Genomic DNA, 12510 nt, shown 5'->3' with positions numbered 1-12510 from the left:
GGTGAAAATGCTTGACGTATAGTAGGTGTTCAGTAAATGCTTCTCTCCCCTCCCTTCAGCGCTAGGCACCATCACTGCCTTCTTAGATCCTCTCCTTTATTGTTAGTCTTGATATATGGTTCCTGGTTTTTGCATCAAAAGCAAATAAAAACAGATGGCAGCGGATAAGCAAAATAGTGCTTGGCTAATCTTGCCCGGTGTACAGATAAGTACTCGTTAATATCTGCTGTGTGGATGGATGAGGAGTGAGAACGTGAAGCACTGAACAAATGAATGACCACGTGCCCCAAGAATGATGCTCTTACACCGACTTGTCTGCTTTTGTCTTTTCAGCTTATCCGCTCACCAAATGCCCTCCTCCCACCATCCTCCCCAATGCTGAAGTCGTCACAGAGAATGAAGAATTCAACATAGGTAAGACCTCCCAAACCAGCAAGGACGGGGCTGGCGAGGAGGGGCCGGGGAGGGGTGGGGCCTGGCCAGTGGGGCTCATCTCCCCCCTCCTGTCCGTGGAGAGAAACAATAGGCCCAGCGCAAGAGGGTTGGTATTCTGTCAACTGAGTTTCACCCAAAATACAATCACTCTTCTTTTTAGCCATACGTAGCCAGAGGAGCTAGGAAAGCAGTTTTCTTCCATGATTCAAGTCAGGATGTCTTGAGAAGTAAGTCCATGCAAGACACTCTAAAAAGTTCCTAGAATGTGGAACACTGTTAGGCCCAGAAGGCTGAGCTGTGAGAGGGGAGACACAGTCATGTGGGTCATTTGACTGGAGTTGAGCTAGTAATTTAGTCTGAACAGAACACAACCCACCACTGATTGTCTTGCCTGGAAGTGGGTTCAAGCTACTAAGGGGTGCCAATCAGCCCTGCCCAGACTTCTCCGGGGAATCCCCATATTGGTCTCTCCTTGACAGGTGACATCGTACGCTACAGGTGCCTCCCTGGCTTTACCTTAGTGGGCAATGAAATCCTGACCTGCAAACTTGGAACTTACCTGCAGTTTGAAGGGCCGCCCCCAATATGTGAAGGTAATCACACTGAACCATGCCTTGGAGTTCCTCCAAAACATCTCCCCTGTTTTCCTTCTCTCTATATTCCCAGTCCCTGCCCATGAAGCAAGAGGTCACTTGGTAAATGTTTGAATGAGTGAGTGAACAAGTGCTCTAGATAGGTTCTCTGCCCTGCTCCTAGGTCCGGGGCTGTGATTTGGCTGTAGTGGTCGCATTTATTTCTGTCTCCCTTTTTTCTAACTGACATTCCCTGGAAATGGCAGGAGGTTGTGGGACCTTGGTGGGAGTTGGGACTCACACACCAACCTTGCCTTACTGGAGTGCAGGTGCGTCCAAAACCCTATGTGCTGAACTAGGCAACCGAGAAACCACAGTTGTCTTCAATCCAGTGTGATGCCTTGATGAAAATGAATGTGCTTCACCAAGTTATCCCAACTAAGACCAAAAACAATTCTTTCCACTCACGAGGCATCTGACCTGGGGCAAGATACCTAACTGTGCTGTGCCTCAGTTTTCTCATCTGTAAAATAAGGATAATGATATTACTAATGCCATGGGCTTGTTATGAGGAATTAAATGGGTCAGTAATGTAAAGCACTTTGGAAATCTATGCCTGGCACATAGTAACTGTTCAGTGTGGACTATTATTATTGTTATTAGTTTTACTACTGCTTCTAGTGCTGTTGCTACCAACAGATATTTAGTAGCCTGTGGAGAAACAGGTCAGCTTCTCCTCCATCTCTAGGAAATCAAGAGTAGGGAGAATCTGCAATATGGATTATTAACGAGGAAGAAAGGGGCTACAAGTGCCAGAATTAGGCTGCTGATACACTGAGAAATTCAGTATTTATTTCAGTTGAGCTGACCCACCCACATACCAAATGACCAGTCCCCAATAAAAGTGAACTTTCACCTTCATCTGCTCCAGAATCTCCTTAATTTGCTCCAGCCCAAGTTTCTCATCATCTCTGGCTCTGTTTCTGTGTCTACATGGCTCCAGTCTTCCTGGCTTCACTCCCCATTCTCAGCCTTGTGCTTTCCTCTGGGACTTGGTGTCATACTTGGGCTTCCCAAGGTGTGACCCTTCATAGTCTTTTTTATAATAGCAGCTTGATCGGGATATAATTCATATACCATGCAACTCATCCACTTGAAGTGTATACTTCAATGGTTTTTAGTATATTCAGAGTTTTGCAACCATTATCACAATCAATTTTTTTTTAATTTATTTATTTTTGGCTGTGTTGGGTCTTCGTTTCTGTGCGAGGGCTTTCTCTAGTTGCGGCAAGCGGGGGCCACTCTTCATCGCGGTGCGCGGGCTTCTCACTATCGTGGCCTCTCTTGCTGCAGAGCACAGCCTCCAGACGTGCAGGCTCAGTAGTTGTGGCTCACAGGCCTAGTTGCTCCGCGGCATGTGGGATCTTCCCAGACCAGGGCTCGAACCCGTGTCCCCTGCATTAGCAGGCAGATTCTCAACCACTGTGCCACCAGGGAAGCCCCACAATCAATTTTAAAACATTTTAATCACCCCCCAAAGAAATCCTGTCAGTTCCCACTTCTTTCTAGCCCCCTCAGTTCTAGGCAACCACCAAACTACTTTCTGTCTCTATGAATTTGCCTATCCTGGGTATTTCATATAAATAGAATCCTATGATGTGTGTTTTTTTGTGACTTCTTTCATGTAGCATAATGTTTTATAGGTTCATTCATGTTGTAGCATGTATCAGCACTTCATTCCTTTTTGTTGAAAATAATATTCCATTGTACCTATACCACATTTTGTTTATCCACTTATCATTGATGGACACTTGAGTTATTTCCACTTCTAGCTATTATGAATAATGCTGCTATGAGCATTCATGTACAAGTTATTGGGTGAAACATATGTTTTCATTTCTCTTAGGTATGTATCTAAGAGTGGAATTGCTAGGTCATATGGTAACTCTATATTTAAACTTTTGAGGAACTGCCGGAGTATTCTCCACAGCAGATGAACCATTTTCTATTCCCACCAGCAGTGTATGAGGGTTTCAATCTTTCCACATCCTCTCTGTTATTATTAACTGTCTTTTTAATTATAGGCATCCTAGTGTGTATAATGGGTATCTCGTTTTGATTTGTATCTTCCTGATGGCTAAGATGTTAAGCATTTTTTCATGTACTTATTGTTCATTTGCATGAAGAAATGTCTATTTGGATCCTTTGCCCATCTTTAAGTTATTTATCTGTTTGATTATTGAGTTGTAGGCGTTTTTTATATATATTTTAGATACAAGTCCTTTATCAGATGTGTGATTTTCAAAAAATTTTTGCATTTTATGGGTTGTCTTTTCACTTTCTTGATGGTGTTCTCAGAAGCACAAAAGTTTTTAATTTTGATGATGTCCAATTTATATATATATATTTTTGGTGCTTGTGCTTTTGGTGTCATATCTGAGAAACTATTGCCTAATCCAAGGTCAAGAAGATTTACATTTATGTTTTCCTCTAAGAGTTTATAATTTTAGCTCTTACATTTAGGACTTTATCTATTTTGAGTTAATTTTTATATGTAGTGTGAGGTAAGGGTCCAACTTCATTATTTTGTATATGGATATCCAATGGTCCTGGCATCACTTACTGGAAAGACTATTCTTTCCCCATTGAATTGTTTTGGTACCCTGTTGAAATCTATTGACTATAAATTTGGCGTTTTATTTCTTGATCCTCAATTCTGTTTTCTTGATCTATAAGCCTATCCTTAGCCAGTACCACACTATCTTGATTACTGTAGCTTGGTCATATGTTTTGAAATCAGGAAGTGTGAGTCCTCCAGCTTTGTTCTTCTTTTTCAAGATTATTTTGGAATGCTGGATCTGCTGAATTTCCATACGCATTTTAGGATCAACTTATCAATATCTACAAAGAAACCAGCTGGGATTTTTGTAGAGATTGAGTTGAATCCATAGACCAGTCTGGGTCTCACTGCCATCTTAACAATATTAGGTCTTCCAATCCATGAATATAGGATGTTTTTCCATTCATAACCTCTTCAGTGTACAACTTTCTTTTACATTTTGGCTTTTTCTTCTCTTTTCTGCCTCAGCTAATGCCTTGTCCAATGATGTCCTAGTCTTCTATGACAAAGATCAGACATTTTTCTATCAGCTCAGAAGCTTGCTATAGCAACATAGAAAATTTGGTGAAATTCAAACCTAAAAACATCACAGTGCAATTATAGAACATCAAGGATAAAGATAAAATGTTAAAACCATCATGGAGAAAAGATAAATCAGACTCATAGCATTATTGCATCAACAATAATACCTACCAAAAGATAAAATGCAGCAGGAAAAATAATTGTAAACTGAACTTCTAAACCCAGCCAAATTATCAATTAAGAGTGAGAATGAATTAATGAAATCTTCAGACACACAAGGACTAAGTAAAGTTACTACCTTACTAAAAGCATAATTAAAGGATACACTTCAATGCATTAGTCAGGATAGGATAGGCATATGCTGCAATAACAAGCAATCCCCACATCTCAGTGGCTTAACACAATAAAAGTTTATATCTTCTTCAGGCAAAATTTTCTGTAGTCCAGGTAACTCTGTAGAGCTGATAACTCAGTGATCCAGGCTGCTTCAATCTTGTGCTGCCATTTGAAAACTAGGTCCCCTCCTCCATCCTCCATTGCAGCAGAGGAAGAAAGAGAATGGACATTCACATAAGGGCTTTTCACTTCCTCAGCCTCAAAGTGACACACACATTATTCTACTCACATCTAACTGGTCAGAAATAGGCACGTGGATGGAAAGTGAAGTTTTTTATATGCTCAGGAAATAAAAGAAAGTCTGATACTGGTAAACACCAGAAATATCTACCACATTCAGCAAGAAAAAGATGAATACAGGTAGAATGATTCAGATGCAAAAACTAACAGTAAGCTAAGAAATCAGTAAAATATGGTAGTAAATCTAAAATATATTGACTGTAGAAAATAAAAAATCTGGAGAAATAAATGACATTGATTAACCATGACATGTCATGAAATAAATGACATTGATTAAATGATGTTGATTAACCATGTACATTATTAAAATTATATATATTTAAATACAATGTTGAAATTTATGCATAGTTTCCTTAAATTATGTATGTCCATAGTGTGTGTAAGTTCTAAATTCATAACCAAAAATAAAGAGAATAAAGTAAATTTGATTAATCAAATAGGAAACATTAAAGGAGAAAAAAATTTTTTAAATCATGGTGAACAGAAAATACAAAGTGAGGTAGCAAAACTAAGTGCAAGGGCTTCCCTGGTGGCACAATGGTTAAGAATCTGCCTGCCAATGCCAGGGATACACGTTCGAGCCCTAGGTCCAGGAAGATCCCACATGCCGCAGAGCAACTAAGCCCGTGCACCACAACTACTGAGCCTGCGCTCTAGAGCCTACGAGCCACAACTACTGAAGCCGCGTGCCACAACTACTGAAGTCCGTGTGCCTAGAGCCCGTGCTCCACAACAAGAGAAGCCACCGCAATGAGAAGCCCACTCACCGCAACAAAGAGTAGCCCCCACTCGCCACAACTAGAGAAAGCCCGCGCACAGCAACGATGACAACGTTTGATAAATTTATTTATTAAAAAAAAAAAAACTATGTGCGAATATATGTGCAACTGTGTAAATATAATGGAATCAAACTGCTAATTAAAGGTCAGAGATTTTCAGATTGGTTAAATTTTAAAAGTCTAGTTATAAGCTTTCCATGAACTTAGAATTGAATATATTCATTTGCCTCTCTAAGGTCATAGCTAGGAAGGTGTCACTCATCCCTGGTATGAAGCAAAATGTTAAAAAAAAATAGATAGCAAGTACTAACCTCTAAAATCTGGTGTAGCAAAGCTAATAACAGACAAAATAGAATTTAAGGCAGAAAGCATTAAAAGAAATAAAGAGGGATATTTCATGCTGGTAAACATAATCTACCAAGAATATATAACAGTCATAAACTTGTGTGCACCTAACAATAGTATTGAAATGTATAAAGGGAAAATTCATAGAATTACAAGGAGAAAGGGACAAATTCACGATTACAGTGGTAGACTTCAACACATCTCTTTCAATGACAGACCAAGAATAAGTAGTTAACATAAAATATTTGCAAAATATAGTTATATTAATGAACTTTTGTTGCAAAGAACCATGCCAAAATTTAGAGGCTTTAAACAGTAATTATTTATTTTCTACAAAAGTTGTACTTTAAATATAAATACCAGATAGATTGCAAGGGAAAGAAGAGAAAAAGATATGCCATACAAATGGTAAACTTAAGAAACATAAAGAAATTTCAAATAATACTGCAATCAAGGAGTATTACCAAAAATAGAGATATTTTGAAATGACAAATAGGTTAACTACATTAAAAAAGATATGCAGGTGTATATGCAGATGATAAAAGAGATTCAAAACACATGAAGGAAAAATCAACAGAACTGAATGTAAAAAGTAAAGACAAACTGCAGAATAAGAGAAGATATTCAGAGTATGTGTATTTTTTAAAAGGCCCTGTACCTAGACTATGTAAAGAACTTTTACAACTCAGTAATAAAATAATCCAATGAAAATATGCACAAGAGACTTGAACAGACACTTTGTAAAATAAGGTATGAATGGCCAATAAGTATATGAAAACATGCTCAACATAATTCGTCATAAGGAAAATGCACATTAAACCATAAAGAAGTATTACTATGCACCCCCTAGAATAGCTTAAATTTAAGACTAACAATACAAAGTGTTAAAAAGGATGTGGAACAATTAGAATTTTCATATATTGCTGGTTGGGATGTAAAATCATACAATCACTCTGAAAAACCGATTGGAAGTTTCCTTTAAAGATAAATTCACCTGGGCTTCCCTGGTGGCGCAGTGGTTGAGAGTCTGCCTGCTAATGCAGGGGACATGGGTTCGAGCCCTGGTCTGGGAAGATCCCACATGCCACGGAGCAGCTGGGCCCGTGAGCCACAGCTACTGAGCCTGCGCGTCTGGAGCCTGTGCCCCGCAACGGGAGGGGCCGCGATAGTGAAAGGCCCGCGCACCGCGATGAAGAGCGGTCCCCGCACCGCGATGAAGAGTGGCCCCCACTTGCCGTAACCAGAGAAAGCCCTCGCACGAACCGAAGACCCAACACAGCCAAAAATAAAAAATAAATAAATAAATAAAGTAGCTATAAAAAAAAAAAAAAAAAAAAAAAAAAAAGATAAATTCACCTACACTATCACCTGGCAATTCTACTCCTAGTTATTTATCAAAGAGAAATGAAAACCCATATCCATAAAAAGACTTTTATATGAATCTCATAATAATCCGAAACTGGAAACAACCCAAATGTTCATCAGTAGGAGAATAAATAAGCAAATTGTCCTATGATTGCTACAGAACAATAAAAACAAAGGAGATAGTGATACATAAAACAGCATGAGTTGACTCTTACAAAAATTATATTTAGCAAAAGAAACCAGACACAAAAATAATGCATATATGATTCCAACTGCATGAAGCTCTGGTACACAAAACTAATGCTTATAGAAATAGCATCATTGATTTCCTGGAGCATTGGGGCAGGTCAAACTGATTGCAAAGGGGCATAAGAGAACTTTCTGGGGCAATGGAAATAATCTATATCCTGACTGTGGTAGTGGTCACACAGATATATGCATTAGCCAAAACTCATTAAATTGTGTACCTAAAATCTGTGCATTTTATTGTACATAAATTATATCTCTAAGTTTTTGAATTTTAAAAAGAAATTCATGAGTTATAAGCAGAAAAACAGGCTTACTGGTAAAGTAAAAAGAAGTACCTGAAATAAAGAGTAGCAAAATAATCAAACCATTAGGTAAGTTAAACAAAGGGAAAAAGCAGGAGTTTACAAAAATAAAAAAGGAAGAGTGGAATATAACCATTGAACCAAGGAAATTTTTTAATTATGAGACTATTTTGTACATATCTATGCCAAAAAATTAGTGATATGAATGAATTTCTAGGAAGCTATAATTTAATAAAATTGACCCCAGTAGAGAGAGAAAGTTTATACGTTCAATATTCTCTTTAAAAAGGTGGGGAGAATGTTTTCAGAGGAAGCCCCACCAAAAACATCAAGACTAGATGGTTTCACAGAAGAATACTACTAAATCTTCAAAGGCCAGGTATCTCAAGCATAGGAAAAACAAAAAACAAAAAAAACTTGTAAACACTAATGCCTAAATCTGATAACGTTGCGCACAAAAAGGCAGACCTATGGACCCATCTCATTTGAGAGAGCATGCCTGTTTCCCCCTGATGGAGGCAGATTCAAGTAGAAGGTAAAAAGCTTGAAAGAGACCTGCTTCTGGAAGGAGCAGACCATAAGGCCTGGGGAACTTAATTATCACCACACCTCAGTGACCTGTGCTGGTTATCAGGTTAGTGAAATCTGGAACATTTCAAAAGCCAGGCTGGTTTCCTCCTTAGAAGCCATTCTTATATAATTCCAATGTTGCTTCTCCATTTCTTCTAAGTCCCACACTGACCATCTTCCTTAGGGTGATATGTTTATCTTTAGATATCTTCTTTTTTAATCAAATTATAATTGACTTACAATATTACATTAGTTTCAGGTACACAGCATAGTGGTTTGATCTTTTTATAGATTATGCACCATACAGTTATTATAATATTATTGATGATATTCCCCATGCTGTATATCACATCCCTGGGCCTTCTCTATTTTCTAACTGGCAGTTTGTACCTCTTAATCACCTTCAGCTGTTTTCCCAACTCCCCATCCCTCTGTTCTCTGGCAACCACCACTTTGTTCTCTGTATTTGTAAGTCTGTTTCTGTTTTGTTATATTTGTTAGTTTGTTTTGCTTTTCAGATTTCATATGTAAGTGAAATCATACAGTATTTGTCTTTAACTGTCTGATTTATTTCACTTAGTATAATACCCTCCAGGTCCATCCATGTTGTTGCAATTGGCAAGATTTCATTCTTTTTTATGGCTGAGTAATATTCTATTGTGTATATATACCACATCTTCTTTATCCATTCACCTATCGATGGACAGTTAGGTTGCTTCTATATCTTGGTTATTGTAAATAATGCTGCAGTGAACATTGGGATGCATCTGTCTTTTCGAATTAGTGTTTTCATTTTCTTCAGATAAATACCCAGGAGTGGAATTGCTGGATCATATGGTAGTTCTATTTTTAATTTTTTGAGGGAACTCCATGCTGTTTTCCATAGTGGCGGCACCAATTTACATTCTCATCAACAGTGCACAAGGGTTCCCTTTTCTTCACATCCTCACCAACACTTGTTATTTCTTGTCTTTTTGATGATTGCCATCCTGACAGGTGTGAGGTGATATCTCATTGTGGTTTTGATTTTCATTTCTCTAATAATTAGTGATGTTGAGCATCTTTTCATGTGCCTATTGGCCATCTGTATGTCTTTTTTGGAAAAATGTCTGTTCAGGTCCTCTGCCCATTTTTAATCAGATTGTTTGTCTTTTCTGATATTAAGTTGTATGAGTTCTTTATATATTTGGATATTAACCCCTTATCGGATATATCATTTGTAAATATCTTCACCCATTCAGTAGGTTGCCCTTTCATTTTTTTTTTTTTTTTTTTTTAAATTAATTTATTGATTTATTTTTGGCTCTGTTGGGTCTTCGTTTCTGTGCGAGGGCTTTCTCTAGTTGCGGCAAGCGGGGGCCACTCTTCATCGCGGTGCGCGGGCCTCTCACTATCGCGGCCTCTCTTGTTGCGGAGCACAGGCTCCAGACGCGCAGGCTCAGTAGTTGTGGCGCACGGGCCTAGTTGCTCCGTGGCATGTGGGATCTTCCCAGACCAGGGCTCGACCCCGCGTCCCCTGCATTGGCAGGCAGATTCTCAACCACTGCGCCACCAGGGAAGCCCCCCTTTCATTTTTTTTTAACATCTTTATGGGATTATAATTGCTTTACAATGTTGTGTTAGTTTCTGCTGTACAACAAACTGAATCAGCTATATGTATACATATATCCCCATATCCCATCCCTCTTTCATCTCCCTCCCACCCTCCCTATCCCACCCCTCTAAGTGGTCACAAAGCACCAAGCTGATCTCCCTGTGCGATGCAGCTGCTTCCCACTAGTTATCTATTTTATATTTGGTATATATGTCAATGCTACTCTCTCAGTTCATCCCAGCTTACCATCCCCCTTCCACTTGTCCACAAGTCCATTCTCTACGTCTGTGTCTTTATTCCTGTCCTACTGCTAGGTTTGTGAGAACCATTTTTTTTTTTAGATTCCATATATATGTGTTAGCATACGGTATTTGTTTTCTCTTTCTGACTTACTTCACTCTGTATGACAGACTCTAGGTCCATCCACTTCACTACAAATAACTCAATTTCATTTCTTTTTATGGCTGAGTAATATTCCATTGTATATATGTGCCACATCTTCTTTATCCATTCATCTGTCGATGGACACTTAGGTTGCTTCCATGTTCTGGCTATTTTAAAGAGTGCTGCAATGAACATTGGGGTACATGACTCTTTCTGAATTATGGTTTTCTCAGGGTATATGCCCAATAGTGGGATTGCTGGGTCATATGGTACTTCTATTTTTAGTTTTTTAAGGAACCTCCATACTGTTCTCCATAGTGGCTGTATCAATTTACATTCCCACCAAGAGTGCAAGAGTGTTCCCTTTTCTCCACACCCTCCCCAGCATTTATTGTTTGTAGATTTTTTGATGATGGCCATTCTGACCAGTGTGAGGTGATACCTCACTGTAGTTTTGATTTGCATTTCTCTGATGATTAGTGATGTTGAGCATCCTTTCATGTGTTTGTTTGCAATCTGTATATCATCTTTGGAGAAATATCTCTTTAGGGCTTCTGCCCATTTTTTGGACTGGGTTGTTTGATTTTCTGATATTGTGCTGCATGAGCTGCTTGTATATTTTGGAGATTAATCCTTTGTCAGTTGCTTCATTTGCAAATATTTTCTCCCATTCTGAGGGTTATCTTTTTGTCTTCTTTATGGGTTCCTTTGCTGTGCAAAAGCTTTTAAGTTTCATTAGGTCCCATTTGTTTATTTTTGTTTTTATTTCCATTTCTCTAGGAGGTAGGTCAAAAAGGATCTTGCTGTGATTTATGTCATAGAGTGTTCTGCCTATGTTTTCCTCTAAGAGTTTTATAGTATCTGGCCTTACATTTAGGTCTTTAATCCATTTTGAGTTTATTTTTGTGTATGGTGATAGGGAGTGTTCTAATTTCATTCTTTTACATGTAGCTGTCCAGTTATCCCAGCACCACGTATTGAAGAGGCTATCTTTTCTCCATTGTATATTCTTGCCTCCTTTATCAAACATAAGGTGACCATATGTGCATGGGTTTAACTCTGGGCTCTCTATCCTGTTACATTGATCTATATTTCTGTTTTTGTGCCAGTACCGTACTGTCTTGATTACTGTAGCTTTGTAGTATACGCTGAAGTCAGGAAGCCTGATTGCTCCAACTCTGTTTTTCTTTCTCAAGATTGCTTTGGCTATTTGGGGTCTTTTGTGTTTCCATACAAATTGTGAAATTTTTTGTTCTAGTTCTGTGAAAAATGCCATTGGTAGTTTGACAAGGATTGCATTGAATCTGTAGATTGCTTTGGGTAGTACAGTCATTTTCACAATGTTGATTTTTCCAATCCAAGAACATGCTATATCTCTCCATCTGTTTGTTTCATCTTTAATTTCTTTTGTCAGTGTCTTATAGTTTTCTGCATACAGGTCTTTTGTCTCCTTAGGTAGGTTTATTCCTAGGTATTTTATTCTTTTTGTTGCAGTGGTAAATGGGAGTGTTTCTTTAATTTCTCTTTCATATTTTTCATCATTAGTGTATAGGAATGCAAGAGATTTCTGTGCATTAATTTTGTATCCTGCTACTTTACCAAATTCATTGATTAGCTCTAGTAGTTTTCTGGTAGCATCTTTAGGATTCTCTATGTATAGTATCATGTCATCTGCAAACACTGACAGTTTTATGTCTTCTTTTCCGATTTGGATTCCTTTTATTTCTTTTTCCTTGCTGACTGCTGTGGCTAAAAAACTTCCAAAACTATATTGAATAATAGCGGTGACAGTGGGCAACATTGTCTTGTTCCTGATCTTAGAAAAAATGGTTTCAGTTTTTCACCATTGAGAACAATGTTGGCTGTGGGTTTGTCATACATGGCCTTTATTATGTTGAGGTAGGTTCTCTCTATGCCCGCTTTCTGGAGAGTTTTTATCATAAATGGGTGTTGAATTTTGTCAAAAGCTTTTTCTGCATCTATTGAGATGATCATATGGTTTTTAACCTTCAATTTGTTAATATGGTGTATCACATTGATTGATCCTTGCATTCCTGGGATAAACCTCACTTGATCATGGTGTATGATCCTTTTAATGTGCTGTTGGATTCTGTTTGCTAGTGTTTTGTTGAGGATT

The 12510-nt window shown here is 38.2% G+C and overlaps 1 protein-coding gene across 1 annotated transcript in view; it reads left to right on the top strand.

Moving 5' to 3' along the window:
• CSMD2 (CUB and Sushi multiple domains 2) overlaps positions 1–12510 on the top strand; it is a 676782-nt gene that overhangs the window by 580628 nt on the left and 83644 nt on the right. The window contains exons 45-46 of the mRNA XM_057529595.1: positions 334–414; positions 915–1028. Coding sequence (XP_057385578.1) covers positions 334–414; positions 915–1028 — 195 coding nt within the window. The remainder of the gene's footprint in view (positions 1–333; positions 415–914; positions 1029–12510) is intronic.

This window comes from Balaenoptera acutorostrata, chromosome 1 (genome assembly GCF_949987535.1).
Source record: "Balaenoptera acutorostrata chromosome 1, mBalAcu1.1, whole genome shotgun sequence".
In the NCBI taxonomy this organism is placed as follows: domain Eukaryota; kingdom Metazoa; phylum Chordata; class Mammalia; order Artiodactyla; family Balaenopteridae; genus Balaenoptera; species Balaenoptera acutorostrata.
Note: the sequence above shows the minus strand (reverse complement) of the source record. Positions and strands in the feature narration are given on the sequence as shown.